Source organism: Plecotus auritus (assembly GCF_963455305.1).
Source record: "Plecotus auritus genome assembly, chromosome: 5".
NCBI lineage: Eukaryota > Metazoa > Chordata > Mammalia > Chiroptera > Vespertilionidae > Plecotus > Plecotus auritus.
In genome coordinates, this window is record NC_137776.1 from 160,226,649 (window position 1) to 160,244,373 (window position 17,725).

General features: G+C 38.8%; 1 protein-coding gene across 4 annotated transcripts in view; it reads right to left on the reverse strand.

Moving 5' to 3' along the window:
• Positions 1-3,849: 3,849 nt before the first annotated feature.
• Positions 3,850-17,725, reverse strand: part of ERP44 (endoplasmic reticulum protein 44) — a 72,191-nt gene continuing 58,315 nt past the window's right edge. For all 4 annotated transcript variants that reach the window (XM_080669952.1, XM_080669953.1, XM_080669954.1 and 1 more), the window contains 2 exons: positions 9,953-10,055; positions 3,850-7,632 (listed from right to left, as the gene is read on the reverse strand). In XM_080669952.1, coding sequence (XP_080526078.1) covers positions 7,531-7,632; positions 9,953-10,055 — 205 coding nt within the window. In that variant the 3' untranslated portion in view covers positions 3,850-7,530. The remainder of the gene's footprint in view (positions 7,633-9,952; positions 10,056-17,725) is intronic.

Sequence of the window (17,725 nt, forward strand, 5' to 3'; positions counted from 1 at the left end):
GCATAGTGCTTAGAGAAAGCCAGTTAAGTGTTGTGAGTGATGAAGCTGGGCAGGGTAGGTGTTTTTTTTTTTAAATTTAATTCTTTAGTTAAAGAAATTTATGTATTGCTTTGTATCAGATAAAACTATTATAACCCTCTTGAGTTCTTCATTTTGCTTTCATTACCAGGGAAGTTAGGTATATTTGGCGTATTTGCTTTCCTTTCCCACATGTAAGAAATGATTTGTACTTCCTTGTCTCTCTGCTGTGAGATCCCCTGCTTTCTTCCTGTCCTGCTATTTATTCCATAAATATTAATTGAAAACCCACCGAGAAAATAGTCACGGGTTTCCTCAGTGTCCAAGACCTTAATGGTCCATTTTTTCATCTCTGCACGAGTAACTGTTGACCACTGCAACTCAGGGGCTCCCACCTTCACTTGTGGCGCATTCTGCAATGTTTTACAACTTCCTAGGTATACAGTTCTTTCATTTGCGGTGGCGTGGTCTCCCAAGCTAGATTGTGGCAGGGACCATATCATCTGCTTCTTGGAGTATTTCATGGTACGAATACAGTGACGAGAAAAGGAAAAGAAACTACACTCCCGTTAGTGACTCCCAGATGCAGTCACGGTATGTGTGTGCTGCTGTGTCTCAGGCATATGTATTGAAATGAGAAAACACTTTCTAAGATGAATCAAGCCCTTGCTCAGTACTTACTTTTGTATGTTAACATAGGAGTGAATGATGCTGCAGAAGGAATCGGGAAAACATCTCTAGGACTTGGAAGTCATGAATTGAAACTTTCAGAATTTGGAGGTAAAGAAATTTCTCTTTTTCCAATTATAAATCATGACTTGGAAGAGAGAGGATCCAGGAGCTGAATCACTGGAGAAATAAATGGTATGGAAAAACCGAGTTTACCTCCTGTTTTACCATAAGATTGGTGTGGTCAGAATAATAGGGATCCAAGAAGGATTTAAATCTGATTATAATATCCTGTAGAAATAGCGGCAGGAATTTAATTGCCCTAGTAGACAAGCAGAGTTTGGACTTAGGCCAAGGCAGAGCTGAAGGGGTAGGCATTTGATGGGGTTTGAACCAAGGTCTCTAATACTCAGGCTCATGTACTTGCTCCACTAAACAGCCTCTCAGTTACCTGATAGGAATGAAAAGGAATAAAGTGTTTGGCACTTACTAATTCTTCATGGACGTTAGTTCCCTTTCTTTCCTCTCTAGGTTTTATTGTTCTTTATTGTTCATAACAGATTGCTGCCTCTTATCTGGGTTAAGGTGGGGGTCAACAACTCAGAACATTCTTAGCCTTTCCTGCTTGCACTCTCCCCCCATCCCCATTGATACCTTGCTTATCTTACAGGGTGGTCGTGAAGATTAAAAGAATTAATAACATGTTAAGTGCCTAGCATGGAGCCTTGCTTGTAGTACTGTATAAATGTTAGTTGCTACTGTTATTATTTTATCATGTACCTACAAAAAGAGTGTTAGGGAGACACCTAAAATGAGTGGAGACTTGATAAAAATATCAAGAATGCTTAAAATGACTTAAAAAGGGCTCAGTTAATAAGGTGGCATAATGATGACAGGTGCCTGGTAAAAATAATATTTTTAATCTATTAAGAATAATATTAAAACATGAAAATGTATAAGGTCTGGTTAGGAATAGGATGATCATACATCCCAGTTTGTCTGGAAAAATTTTTATTTATATCTGTTGTGCTGGTGATATTTATTTAAGAGCGGGAAAGGGAGAAAAAGATGGTTGATTTCTGTGTGTGCCTTGACCCAGGATCAAACCCACAGCGTTGGCTTATCAGGATGATGCTCTAACCAACTGAGCCACCAGACCAGGGCCCTTTTCACTGTTAAATGTCCTGGTCTGCATGAAAAAATTACATGGTCACCCTAGTTATAAGGTGTGGAAGTATTTTTTTAAAGCATCTGTGTTTCAAAATAATTTATCACTTGTAGGTTCAGATGAAAAGCATTCTAGGTTTAGTGGGAACTTGTAGATGTGATTTTCAAGTTCCATCAGTAATCTCTAAGGAACCAGAAAACAAAAGAGGTGCCCGAACACTGAGTTTGGGCAAAACTAAAATTTAAGAAGCGAAGTTGGATTCCAGGAGCCACAGACCAGGGAATTTACCTTGTAAGCCTAGACAATTTCAGAAATGGACTTTTAAGGTTTTACATCAGAAAGCCATGCTCATTGTGAAGACATGGGTAATTGTGAATTACGAAGAATTGCTAAGTTAGAATAGATGCTCTCTTGTACTTTCCCCACTGTGTGCACAACCAGGAATACCCTGCTCTATTCCCCCTCCAAGCAGTGGTTAGGGCAAGAAAACAAATGTAGTAATCAGGCTTCCAAGATTGACCTGATCCTACCCAGGCAAGTGTACACCTGGCATCAAGAGAGCATACAGCTTCTTCCTTGGCAGCCATCCCAGCAAGTAAAACAGCACAGATAGGCAAGCCTGTGACTCTTTACCAGCGTGGCCCAGAGTTGGGAGAGGAACAACAGGGCAGCAATACTTGGCTATAATAGTACTTACTAGTAGAGAATAGTGACAGCTATTAGTGTGACTCTCCTGGGGAGAGGGGTGGGCGCGGAGAGGAGCCTGACGTGTTTAAGAAAACAGCTAACTTTTTCTGTTCCTAGCCAAGAAACCACTTCCTGTAGGAAGGCTCCCCTAACCCCAAGACTACACACACCTCCATCCCTCTGTGGTTAACTCACAGCCCAGCACCTACAGTGCTGTTAGAACCACCCTTTTCCCATCTATTTTAACTTTGAGCCCTGTGATGGCAGGGGCAGTCTCTTGTTCACTGTTGTATCCTTAGCCTGGCAACAGTAGATAATTAATGCTTCCTGAATAGTAAATGTTTTATAAACCATACAATGTACTTTGTCAACTCGGTATAGTCTGTCTTTCCCCAGGGCTGAGTGACTAAGCTGGGGGTCAGATCTACCTCACAGAGAACGTGGTGTTCATGGGCGTTTCCAGCACCTCTGCAGGACTCTGCATTGCCCAAGGGGGCACTCGCATGTCATTCTGATAGTGTAAGATTTTAATCAATTCTAGGCTAAAACTTAGGACCCCATAGCCAATTTAGGATATAGAATTAAAGGTGACAGCAGGTGATTGTGATTCACAGATGAGCCAGCAGAGTCCATTCCAGTAATGGTGATGCTTTGTCCTTTATTCGTTCATCTTATGTAATATGGCTCCCCCTACCCCCCATCAGATTTATTGATCACTTACAGTGCTCTAGGACCAGGCTGCCGAGAACACAGAGTTCTGCTTCCAGGGTACTCATATGGTGATAAGGAAAAGGGGTACCTGTACTTCCAACTTTGTATTAGACTGGGTACTCTAAAACAAATAAATAAAGGGCTGTTGGACCACAGGAGTGATCGTCCTAGGCCAGTGGTCGGCAAACTGTGGCCCGTGAGCCGCGGTTTGCCGCTCTGTTGACTAATGAGTTTGCCGACCACTGTCCTAGGCATTGGAGAATGGATAGAAGGAATTTACTAAACGTAGGGGAGGGGAGAGGAAAAGAGACATTTTAGAGAAGTGATTTGTAAGCTGCAGTTTTCCTCACCTCGTGATACAAAAACCTATTATCTAATGGCAGACTGGGCCTTCCCCAGTGTGTTCTGCAAGAGGGAGCTTTGACACTTCAACTAAAGGCACATGGATTCATATAGCTTCTCGTTCTGATTCAATTAATCTAAAAACCAAACTGGAAGAGCTTGTGACTCTGGGTTATCTGTATTCTGAGTAATATGTTCACAATATATTTATTTATGATGAATTAAATTAGTAAAATCTCAAACAGAAATATTTTATAAATATAGTTTTATTACTTGGAAGTACATACAAAAATTCAAACACAGCTTAAAAAAAATAACAGTTGCCAAGCAGAGGTCCTATCCAACCGGTTTTAATGAACACATAAAACAGTTATAATCAGCATAAAACAATTTTAAGTCATGAAACAAACTTATTGTCCTCAGGGTCTTTAAATATTGGACTTAAAGACTGGTTTTTGTTTTATTCTTTACACCTATTTAAGTCTTTTCCCTAAATATAGACGACTAACATTTCAGTTTGGTTCATGAGATTTTCATTCAGAAAAATAGGTAAAACCCTTTACTAGAATTATTTTGAAAACTGAAATACTGTATGTCCATTTCTACTCTCCTATTGCCTCACATTCTCCATGGGTTTCTCAAAAATTCCCAATAGTTGCTAACAGAGAAAGCACTTATAACTTCAGCTCTCTGGAATACTGAAGTTTGGGCCTAAGAGTCCTGAAATTATTTAAGGAGGCAAGATTTTCCTTTTTTCCTGTGATTTTATTTGTGGCCAGCCAGACTATATCACCTTGTCAGAGGAAAAAACAAAACAAAAATTCAGTTATTTTGCCTTCCCGATTGTTGTTAATCCATTACTATTTTATCCATTCTTTTTTGCTGTTGCGTTTTTTTGTGTGTGTTTTTCCCCATGCCTTCTTGGCAACTTTAGCAAGCTCTTCAAATTTAAGTTCATTCTGATCTTTAACATGTCAGTTATACATTTCACTCTCCTCTTTTTGGCCTTTATCGTGCCAGTTTTTTCTTCTTTTGTACATGATTTTTGACAACTAGACGTCATCAGAGAGCTCTGAGATGCTTTAGGTCAGGGGTGGGGAACATTTTTTCTGCCCAGGACCATATGGATATTTATAACATTCATGGACTATACAAAATTATCAACTTAAAAATTAGCCTGCTATATTTGGTCATTTAATTAACTCACCCCTAATTCTTGGCAGGGATAGACCAAATAAATGATTTTGAGAGCCCTATGTGGCCCTTGGGCCAGATGTATAGATGCCCCATCTCTAAATGTTGAGAATTTCATATAAAGAAAGTTTTCATCCTTTTATGGCCCCTCACTACTGGAATGGTTTTTGAAAAACTAGAAAAGGGTCCACTTCTAGTTCTGGTTTTGCACTCAACTGTGTTCTTGTTTAGTCTTTCATCCCCTCTTCACAGCTGAGGAGCCTGCGGCTCAAGGTAGACGGGATAAAATGAGAAGACTTCCACCTACAATACTCGATTCATGGTACAGAGGGGAAGGAGTCTAAATTGTGAGTTCTAGATTTCTGGAAGTTCTCTTTATATACCCAACTGGTGACAAATCCCTATGGAACCTGTATCTTTGCCATCTCTTGTATCTGTTCCTGTCCATCTCTGTTGTCACCGTCTTAGTTGTGGCCATTGCCTCTCTGCTGCTAGACTCATTTTATTATACCTAGATCAGTAGCCATAGTATTCTTTCTCAGAATTAAATATGAACATACTTCTCTGCTTAAAATCTGTTGATGGATCTCTATTGCAAGGCACAGTACAAACCCCTTAGGTTGGCATACAAGGCCCTGCAGAATCAGCTATCATTTCCCTAGCTACCTCCCCACCCACCACACACTAGCTCTGTGACAAGAACTTACTTTCTGCAATACATTTTGCTGTTTTGCCCTTAAGCTTAATGAGTTTTTATAAATTGTCGCAAATTCCTGATGGGTGCCGCGTCCTTCAGGGGAACAAAAAGTACCCAAGGTCATTTTGCATCCCATTCATTCAATAAACTTGATGACTGCTAAGTATCTAGAAATGCTAGCTATTGGAGATAGGACATAAAATTCAGTATCCTTACCCTCGGTGGCTTCAGTCTAGAAAAGATAATGGTAGTGGCACTAAGTCCCAGTACGTGTGAATGTTAAATAATGCAGCCTCAAATCCACTCATTTTTTAACAGCCACCCAATTATCTTAGATCACAATGGACATGTGTTCCTTGAGGCTTTTCAAATTAAATGCTCTCAAGCCAGGGCTCTGCAACCCAATACTTGAGTGTTATCTTTTATTTTTTAAAGACAATTATAAGATTACAGTTAATTGCATATGCTACTTACGGTTTTGTGTACTATAGCTTGTTGACTATTTGTGAATTTTCATTCTGGCCACCTCAGATTTGGTCCATCCTCTGACCTAAAAACTACAATTCTGATTTCAAAGTTATTGATTAAAAGTAATGAAGGTCCAACCTTTAGGAAGCTGTCCTGCTTTTCTGGTTAATCTGATAAAATACACTAAATATGCCCCTTATCACCTTATTGATGACATTTGTTATTCTGAATGGAATAATGGATAAGTCATGCATAAGTAAGACTTATAGGCTGATTTTTAAAAATAACAATCATTAAATATCCATTATAAATATTCACTTTATTTTGAAAGAATTGGAAGATGTTACATATATTACATACTACATATAATGGCACATGTCAGCCTTTAAGCTTAAAAATAATCTCTCCCCAAACTGGGATTGACTTAGACTCCAAATATAAAATGACTCTTGGCCTATAGCACCAACCCAAGCCCAGAGGAAAGCCAATTTTGAACCTGTCTGTCCCCTGGCACTGGGCTTCCTGATATGATACTGAGGGTCCTCGCCCTCTGGTTTTGTTCCCTGGCAGTACTGAGGCCTGGCACAGGGACCCATCTGACTGTACACTGCAGGCCTTGAGATCAGAGAATCTAGAGGGTAGGGTCCTCTGATAATTTCACAATGTAAAAAACTAAAAACTTATGTGCCTATTGTCTTCATTTTTGACTTATACAATTAATAACAAGATTACAAGAAAGAAGGAGGTTAGAATTATGAAGTACAATTTGCTGGTTTTTCTCTTTGGAAATTGAAGTGTCATGATCGGAGGAGCCTTAAAAGTCATATAGTTCAATACTGGTAACCTGCTCCACTAGTGTTTTCCTTTCCCAGCTTTAGGTATAATTCACTTAGACAAACACATAGAAATTTAATAACACCTTTCATTTTCTTTTTCTTAATTCATAAGTAGAATTCCTGCCAAATGATCTGGCTTACGGTTCTTCTCCTCTTCAAAGTATGTTTAAGTTACACATTAAGAATCCAAAATATACCCCTATGGAATTTTCATAAGCAATAGCCAACCAATCAGTAAAACACAGTACACGGTGTGGAAATTTTAATTTATTCCCCACCCAAGTATCCAGAATATGTGCCCCTTTAACTTTGAGAAATGTGATAATGAAAATACCAACAGAACTGGTCATATGTAATGAGAAGAAAAAAAAAGCACATAGTACACAGGAAACATCAGTCCTCCCTGATCTAATAGTGCGAGTTAATGGTTATTTCTGGCAATGTCACCTTTCACTTAATTGATAAAAATTTTACAGGACAGATTTAAAGTAGACAGGCCTCTAATTCTTGTTTGTTTGTGGTTTTGTTTTGCTTTTTTTTTGGACCCTAAAAGAGTTTTTAAAAGAGGCTATATTAAGTGACAATGCATTCTGAGTCGGGGGAGAAAAAAATTAAAAACCCAAAACTTCTTCCAGTTTATTCAAAATAAAAATACACATAGAATTATGAAAATATAGGTTTACTATTTCCACCACATAAGTTGATGCTGCTGTTTGAAAGTCAAATTGTTTTTCAAGTTTTTAAAGCTCATCTCGATCTCTCAATAAAGTATACCTATATTCGCTGGGTGCTAGTTTCTGGAAAGAGCTCTCGGGGGGACTACTTGCTACATCCTGGGCGTCCTAAAGAGAAAGAATAAAACATTTTTGTATCAATATATTTTATGGAGTTATAATATTTCAATAAGAGCATGAGATGAATGGTAGTTGCCCTATAATTATTTAATAATCAATAAAAGGTAGCTACTGTATGCCAAAGATAAAGAGTTAATTAAGTTTGAAATCTTGCTTTCCCCATTTCATATATACCTTTACTCAGATTCTCCAGGGCAGGGCAGGGCTGCCACAAAGCCACTAAATATGGACCTGTTGACAGTTCCAGTGGTGTAGAGGAAGGAAACAAAATACCTGACACCTGGGCGCATTCCTAGAATATTCTATAGAGCCAGCACAACTCTTGACTAAGTTGGCCCCAACCCTTCCCTCTTACAAATGACTAAGAAAATTAAAGGCACCTATTCTGTAGCCAGAATTACAGTTACCTGGATGCCAGAAATGATCAAAACTAAATTAACATAAGGAGGAAAACAAACACTTCAATATAATACTTCAAGAAATTAATTTTTGCTTATTTTACTTGTGCACATACAGTAGATAAAAATACAGTGGAATTCTAAGTGTGACTTCCAAGAATTTCTAAGAAAAGGCAGTGTATTCTATATTTTTTATTTCCACACTGTGAGCTCTTCAAGAGCAAGCATGACTGTCACTCTTTTAATATCCCCTGTAGTTAACACAGGCACGCAGTACATATGTTACATCCTATATCTAATGGCACAACTGCATTATAATGGTAAACAAAGTGCCTACAAACTTCCCATATAACTTGGCCATGTTTCACTTCCCCAATATATTTTTAATTTTGTTGTTGTTGTTGAAATATATGTTTGGTTTAATTTAACTGAAATTATATTACTATAAACAAACATGTATTTAATGCCATTAGTACACAAAGATGACAAAATATAAAGAATTCAACTGTCTAATGGAGAAGTTGAAACAAATCAGGATAATACAACAATGATAAGCTACATCCCTTCATAATATGATAAAATACTAAGCAGGCTGACTTTTCTGATGAAAACAATCACCTGGATTATTGCCAACAATGTGCCTGCTTCTACAGTTGCTTAATTATCAAAGAAAAGTCTGACCGCAGATTTCAAGGAAAAAGCATGTCATCCAATTCCTAAAGAGAACTCTTGACTCTCAACTTAATTTGACTCAAAGTGAAGAAAATTTCACTTAGTCTTTATTTTTCTTTTATATGTGGAGGTTCTTTGGACATAAGAGTAGACTGAAGTTTTGAACATATAAAATAGAGTTGGATATATATCATCTTCCCTCTTGGTATAGTGGGGGATATAAATCGCTAATGAATCAAAATGCAAATTTAGGGGTGTTTAACAAAGGAGGAACACAGAAATAGTAAAATTCTTAGGTTTTTAGAAATATATATAAAATACAGAATGTCAAGCATTCTAAATCTCAATTGGAAAGCTGCATTAAACTATAAGTTTTTAAAATATACATATATTTTATTGATTTTTTTACAGAGAGGAAGGGAGAAGGATAGAGAGTTAGAAACATCGATGAGAGAGAAACATCAATCAGCTGCCTCCTACACAGCCCCTACTGGGGATGTGCCCACAACCAAAGTACATGCCCTTGACGGGAATTGAACCTGGGACCCTTCAGTCCGCAGGCCGACGCTCTATCCACTGAGCCAAACCGGTTAGGGCTAAACTATAAGCTTTGAGCATTATGAAAACTGTATTGGTAAAGGAGGCTCTTAGGATGATTTGCAAGAATACCAAATTATTTTCTTCATTGTAAGGTCAATCTTCCAGCCACAGAGGACGCCTGAACAATTAATGGAATCCACTGATTTCACTGATCTATCTACTTCCATTTCCTATCTCCTACTTCTATTTAAAGCCAACTATCTTCACTCCTTTCATAGCCATATTCCACAGATGGCAAACTCAGACAAAAAAACTATACTGTAACATTCTTGTAACTTTTCTGAAGGTCTGAAATTTTAAAAATTAATTTTAAAAGGAACATAGTTTGGCCGAAACCGGTTTGGCTCAGTGGATAGAGCGTCGGCCTGCGGACTGAAGGGTCCCGGGTTCGATTCCGGTCAAGGGCACGTACCTTGGTTGCGGGCACATCCCCAGTAGGAGGTGTGCAGGAGGCAGCTGATCGATGTTTCTCTCTCATCGATGTTTCTAACTCTCTATCCCTCCCCTTTCCTCTCTGTAAAAAATCAATAAAATATATTTAAAAAAAATAAAAAATAAAATAAAAGGAACATAGTTTGTACATTAGCTAGAGTCTGTTGAAAAAGAAAAAAGCTCCCACTGAAAAACATGAGTGCTACCTGTCCTTGGGCTGTGTCTGTTGGGTCAGGACCGTGATGGAATTCTCTGTGAAGTTTTCCAGAATGTAAGTCAAATACAAACTGCTTGAGTCTTCCAGGAATTCTAAAACCAAAGTCAAATAAAAATTTAGCTTAAGCTATTAAAATGGACTTACCTCTTATCAACTTTACATAATTTTTAAAAAATCTTATTTATAATCCCATCATCCTACCGTAACTATTACAGACCAAGTATATGTTGAACATTTTTATACAGTTGTAATCTTATCAAGATACTCTGTTTTGTGTTCTAATTCCTACACTTGTTACATAGAAATTTTTTTATGCTTATCGTTTTCACAGATGCACCAGTCTGTCAAGATGTTATCCTAAAACTTAATTAACCATCCCTTATTTTTGGGCATTTATATTTTTTCCTGAATTAATGTAACTAAAAACACTTACAAAATCACACTGAAAATAAGAGGGCTCGGGAAAAAATAGTATTAACCACTCAAAACTATGTAGCTTTATAACCAAAGTCCTACAAAAAGCCTAGAACAGAATATTAGCACTGTTTAGCCTCCACCAGCGTTGGAGCCTGGGTCAGCTAGATAATCCTCTGTGACTGTAACCTGGAGCTTCTAAATCCTTTTTGAGAGGTAGGCCCTTGAGGGCATTTACGGTCAGCAGAACCAGTTTTATCAAATAATCTAAGGCAGGGTGTAGCTTTTTCATGTGGCTCCCCCCGCCCCTCCCTTAAGCACAGGGGGAAATTTCTTCACAACTTCTTTAACCACAGGGGCAGCTTCACTGGATAGCTTAACATTGTGAAAAGCAAAAGCACTTCTCAAGGCCAGGAAACTGGTATGTTTTTTGTTTTGTTTTGTTTATGTCTTCACACACCACTAAGGCATTCTCTTTAATGGTGAAAATGCTTTCTTTGGTGGTTTCAAAACATTCTGAGGAAAATAAAATGAACCAACATAACTCATTGTATATTGACATCATTCCCCTAGTTACTAATCAGGGCATAAGCAAATCTGTAGCACAGAGACATGCGTTGTAGTAAAACAGACCATTATAAAGCTAAGCAGATATATATACAGCAGGTGCTCGAATAACGTCATCTATACATATAAAGAGGTAATATGCTAATTTGTCCGTTATGGTGTCCCAGTCACTACCAGTCTGTGGGTGAGGACGGGGGTGAGGACTTCTGCCTCCAGTGCTAATGTCACGCTCTCTGCGTGCGTCCCGCCCAGCGCCGAGGTGAAGCTGCCTGCCTGCATCCCTGGCTAGGGACGTGACACCGCCTGCGTGCGTCCATTCAGCGCTGACATGATGCTGCGGGGGAGGGGGGCCGGGCTTGACGGTGGACCTCAGGCCGCGCCCCTCACCCGGCCCAGGGCTTGAGGGGGATGTCAGGCTGCACCCCCTGCCCTACGGGGCTTGATAGGGGACCTCAGGCCGTGCACTCCGCCCTTCGGGGCTTGACGGGGGTGGAGCCAGCTGGGTCTGGGTCTTCTGCGTTTTCGAAGTGTGTGCAGGTGGTGGGCGGGGACTTGACTCTAGGTCTCGAAGTGCACCCTAGACTCTGACAGGAGGGAGGTTTTATATACATTTTACTAATTTTCTTTCATCTCTGACACTTCTATTATAGAGAAAGGGCAAAGAGCAACATTAAAATATTTCTTCCAATTCCCTTTTAATGTGCACCAATTTCATGCACTGGGCCACTAGTTTCATTATAATGTTAAAGAGGAAAAAGAAAATCGATTCCTGGTTGGGGCCTCTCTAGATGTGTGAAGTTGGGACATTCTCCCTATGCCTGCATAAGTCTCCCCTGAGAACCCCAGTTTCCTCCCACCGTGATGTGCAGGTGAGGTAAACGGGTGTGTCTACATTGTTCTAGTGTGAGTGTGGATGTGTGTTAGTGCACCCTGTGATGGAAGAGCAGTGTGTCTGGAGTTGGATCCCGCCTTACACCCTGAGATGCCAGGATAAGGCTCTGGCCATCCGCCACCCGGAACTGGAATGAGCGGGATGGAAAATGATTTTCTTGTTTTTATTAATCTTTCCTAAATGTATGTAGGCTTACATTTATTTCAATGTTTAATATTAGAAGTGTTTTGGGTCTTCATTTAAACGTTTTGGTGACCAGAAATATACCATAAGAACTCTTACTTATTATCAATTAGCCTATGATAAAACTGGTTTCGTTATACATTGTTTTGCTGTAAGTTCCAGTTTCCAAGAACCTACTGATGATGTTAAGTGAGGACTTATGTATCAGCCTTTAAAAAAAAAAATTATTTCCTTGAATTGTAGCCAATAAATTAGGAGTATTGGATTAAATAATAAGAACTTTTGACAAAGTGTGGGCAAATTACACATACAAAACATCAGCCAGTTTTTGCTACTGCTTGTCTACCTGTGTATTCTTTGAAATCTTGACAGCACCTCTGTCTTTTTATTAAAATTAGCCTTGCTAATAAAAGACACCTGCATTTTAATTTCCATTTCTTCAGAAATTAAGCATTTTTCCATTGTTTTAGTTTATATTTCTGTTCACATGAATTGTCGACTGTGGAAAATGTGATATTTAAAAAAACTCATTATATACATTTAAATAGAAACCCTTTGTTTCACATATCTGTTACAAGATTTAAAATACAGGTCAACAAACACTTAATAGCTTCAGTAGAACTGACTGACGATTTGATAGCAAAGCATAGCTGGCTAGTGTTAATATTACCAGTTTCTTTCTCTTTTTATCCTTTCCTAAGGTTCTACAAGTGCTGTTTCTTTCTTCCCTTCAATAATTCCCACAGAGATGTACCAACCAATAACTTTATTGTACACCCATTTTAGCTCCCCACTAGCTCCAAAGCAAAAGAGAACAGCAGGTGCCAAATGCACAGTTTACAAATACAAATGACGGTCAGGTAGCCGTATTGACAGAATGCCTGAAAGGTTCTCTGGTGCTGAAGAAATTGCCCATGCACCAGAGACAAACACTGAGAGGAGATCAATTTAAACTTAATCTGACATCATCTACTGTCACCCACAGCAAAGTACTAAAATATAATCATTCAATTCAAAGAATTGCAAATGGTCTACAATGTTTAAGATAAAGCCCCAGTTAGTTTGTTATTTTATAAGGTCCGATATGATCACAACCTATATACAGTGTGAATTGTTTCTGTTAGTCAAGAAATGATTTATAATTTGTAACAAATTCTTAAAGAAAACTCAAAACAGATTTGTCCCTAATTTGATTCCCCGTCCCCCACCCCCCACCGCCTTGTCAACAGATGAGAAGAGAAAAAGAACTGTGAGCAGCAAAGACAAGGGAGACAGGATGAAAGAGCTCTTGTCTAGCTTGTGGCCAGAAACTATCCATCATTATTAAGTAACAATCAGTGAATCAACAATATATTGTCAAGAAAACAGACAACATAGCTATCTGCCGAAAAGGAAAATACATGGGCCTTTGCCATAATAATTTCAATTATATTTTCATACTTCAGGGTAAAATTTTCTAACTAGATGTTTCCCATCCTCCAAACACATTTGTTTGTTTACAATCTTTATTTTTAGGTGATGCAAAATTTAGACACAGTGAGATGCACAAATGTTAAGTGTATCATTAAACAAGCTTTGAGAATTGCATGCAAGGTGAGGAATATTTGTACTGTTTTTTTAAAAGTACATATACAGAATTCAGCTTTTTAGGTCTTGTTACCACCTCCACAAAAAAGATACAGAATAATTCCTACACCCTTTTTTTGGTCAAGCCCTCTTCTTTCCCCTAACTACTTGCCAACTAGTGATCGGTTCTCTGTTCCTATAATTTACCTTTTCCAGAATGTCATGTACATAGAATCATACAGTATGTAACCACGAGACTGGCTTCTTTTATTTAGCATACTACATTTGAGATTCACCCGTTTTTGCTGCATGTGTAAAAATGTTTGTTCCTTTATTTATTGCTGAATTGTATTCCATTGAGTACGATTAGTTTATCCACATAACTGCTGAAGGACATTTGGGTTCTTTCAAGGTTTTAGTAATTTTGAACAATGCTACTACAGACACTTGTGCACAAGTTTGTGTGTGAACATAGTTTATTTCTGTAGAAAAAATACTGAGTTATATGAGAGGTATGTTTAACTTTTTAAGAAGCACCAAATTGTTTTCCAGCGTAGCTATACCACTGTGCAATCCCACCATACTGGTGCTGAAGAAACTGCTCATGCACCAGAGACAAACACTGAGAGGAGACCGATTTAAACTTAATCTGACATCATCTACTGTCAGATGTATAAGAGTTTCAGTTGCCCCATATCCTTCAGAACATCTGGCATTATCAGTATTTTAACTTAGCCATTCTAAAAGATGTAAAATTGGATCTCATCATGGTTTTAATTTGTATTTCTCTAATGATTGATGATATTAAGCACCTTTTCATGTTATTTGCCATTCATATATCTTCCTTACATCCTAACAGTATCTTTTGTTGTATACCTGTGCTGTCAAATATAGTAGCCAATACCCACATGTGGCCATTGGGCACTGGACATGGGTTAGAATGCCTGAGAAACTGACTGTTAAATTTTATATCATTTCGATTAATTAAAACTCAGGTATTCATATATGGCTAGTAGCTACCCTGTTGGAGAACAGAGCACTATGATGATTAATACAAGCCATCAAAGATAAAAAACACAATCAGTAAAAGACAATGAAAGAGCTGAGAAAAGGAAAGCCATAATGGTTATCATCGAACCCAAGTAGAGTGTTCTATAGCACCAAAAACTATGAGAATCTTAAGGAGGATGAGTCTGGTTAAGTCCCATTTGTAGCAGCGTTACTTACTTTTTCATGGGAAAAACCTGAATTCAAATAACAGGGGTTAAACAAATCACAAAATAATCCATTCAAAGGCAAATCAGCTAGCCATTAAAAATAATGGGGAAACTACTTAGAGCCCAGAATTGGGGAACTCATTAGCTTTAGAGTAGCCTGTTACATTGGCCAGAAGGAACCTGAAGCCTGTCCTGCTTGCTGCTTTTCCCCTGTCACGGGCCACGGCAGCTATCCAAGAACTCTGGGCAAACATACAGATGGCCACCATTTTTAGAAGTTAAGTTTCTCTTCAAAGTCCTTCAATAGTCTTAAACCATACCTTATCATGTATTCTCTTCTCTCAGTGCTGTAGAGCATTTCCTAGACCTGTCCCTAGGTGCTCTTAGGTTCCAAAATTACCCTCCATTCCTTTCCTATATCCACACAGAATCTGTTCCTTTACATTCGACAAGAAACAAATCTGTGACTTTGTTTTGGGTCTCTTCAAACATCTTTCACATTCATACTTATACTGCTTTTTACATGTACTGAAAATGTTACTGGTTTGGGATCAAGTGACTTGAGCTTGGGACTTTGGGGTTTAACATACTCTGACATGAATCCTAGCCCTACTACTAATTAGTTATGTGGCCTTGCTGGTTAAGTTACCTCCTCAGCCTCAGTTTCTTCAGAAAGGAAGAGGCAAAAAGAATACTGGTAGAACCTCCTCCCCTCCCCCACCAATGCCTACCTCTGGCATGGGAGGGGACTGTGCCATAAATCTGCTTTCTCTCTCCTTACCAAAACCATACTTCCTCCATATAACCCCAGAATGCTGAGGTACTAAGTAATAGTAATTACAGTAATTTATGAAAACTGCTTATCATTTAAGCCTTAATTACTATGCAGCACAATAACAATTATGCAAGCCATTAAATGTGTCAGATTCACTTTGCTGCATGTTTTATTTGATTTTTAACACTAACATCTATTCACATAGGCTCAGTTTGTAGTTCACACAGCATGTGCCTCCTTACAGTTAAAAAATATTAGTGGGAACAGTGCCTAGAAGGGAAATCAGGCACCTAAGGGAGAAATGAAATAAGTAATTTGTTTCAAAGAGCTTCAAATATAGTCACTTCTCTTATCTCCTTCCCTACTGATAGGACTAATTACTTGCAGGATGGGAGAGGAACATTTCCCAGTTCCAGATTTCTTTGAAGAATCTTACTGGCTCAGTTTCTTCTTAGGTAAAATGCTGCCAGCCAATAGATGAGGAGGGAGACTGGGTCATGTGGTAAATACAACCACTTTGTAATACAGCTTCTCTGACAGACACCAAAATGGAATCAGAAGTGGTCAAGTGTGTCCCAGCTGGTTTGGCTCAGCTAGAGCGTCGGCCTGCGGACTGAAGGGGAGTTCAACTCCAATCAAGGGCACATGCCCTGATTTTGGGCTCGATCCCCAGTGTGGGGCATGTAGGAAGCAGATCAATGACTCTCATCATTGATGTTTCTATCTCTTTGTCCCTCTCCTTTCCTCTCTGAAATCAATAAAAAATTAAAAAAAAAAGAAGTGCTAATGTGTTTTAAATCTGGCTGGAGGAGAAAATAAGATAGCCAAGATGGAATTCCTCACAGGTTTCCCTGGAGGCGTAACAACATTCCTGGGAATAAGAGCCAACATGGTGGGGCAAAAGTAGGTTTACAGTTGTTCATATGGAAAATAACACAATAAGTTATAATACATGAATAAACTGTGTTTTGCATACGCATTACTTTCACCATCAGTAAAAACGTAGTTGGGTACCATCAGTAAACTTAACGTTTCAGTCAGCATCCTGTTAACTTCCACTAACTTGAAACTTTGAGTAGGGCTGTAAGTTTCCAGTGAAAAGGAAGAGGTATGGAAACAACCCAGCATTTACCCACTATTAAAGATAGGGAAGTGTGCTGATAAAACTTCATATAACTGACCCTGAGTAAGGCAGCACTGTAATGCCCACCACAGCCACTCTACTTGGAAGCTCCTGCAGTGAGCCCTGCCCCCGGAACTACCCTCTCCCCTAAATGTCTCATTCTCTTAGCTTGAGCTTGCAGCTTCAGGAAGAAGTGAGAGGAAGAGGGCACCCAACCAGTTAAGACATTTCCATTTAGCCCAACAGTCAATGCTTTATTCCTTTGCCCCATCTCTTCAATAACTCCTCGCTCCTTTTGATTCCATCCCACAAACATTTAATCATGATTTCTTGTATCCAAAAGGGGGAGAAAAAGAAAAGATAAAACTTTACTTCATCCTATGTCTCTCCAACTATCTCATTTTTCTTCCTCTTTAGAAGCTAGCTTCTTGCAAGAATTTTAATGTCAAATCTTCATTTCCTCACCATATTCACTCTTCTATTCTTTGCAATACAGTGGGGTTTTTTTGTTTGTTCATTTTTTATCAAATCTAACAGATGCTTCATCCTTCCTTCTGGTTGTGCATTCCTTCTGTTAGAATTGCTCCTCCCTCAGTTAGCATATTACTCATTTCTGGTGTGTTTTTTCCCTTGATTTCTTCTCCTCCTTAGTCTTGTGCTCATATTCCTTCTGCTGTCCTCCCTTTAAGTGTTGGTATCATTCAGGGTTCCATTCTCAGCCCTGTTCTAGGTCATCTCATCTGTTTCTACAACTTCGCTATATCCTCATGTGTTCAAGACCCGCCCTTATCTCAGCTCACTGTTGAATCCCAGAGCCATGTGAACTCCCTACTGGACACTCTTTGTAGCCCACAGGCACCTCAAATTCAATAAACCAAGGAAAGGAACTCATTACCTTTACCACAAGGTGCTCCTCCACTGAGTTCCCAAGCTCAGTTAAATGGCAACACAACCCTTTAGCTGTCTAAGTCAGATTCCTGGCCATTAGGCTGGCCTCCCCTTCCCCATTTACTAATATACCAAGT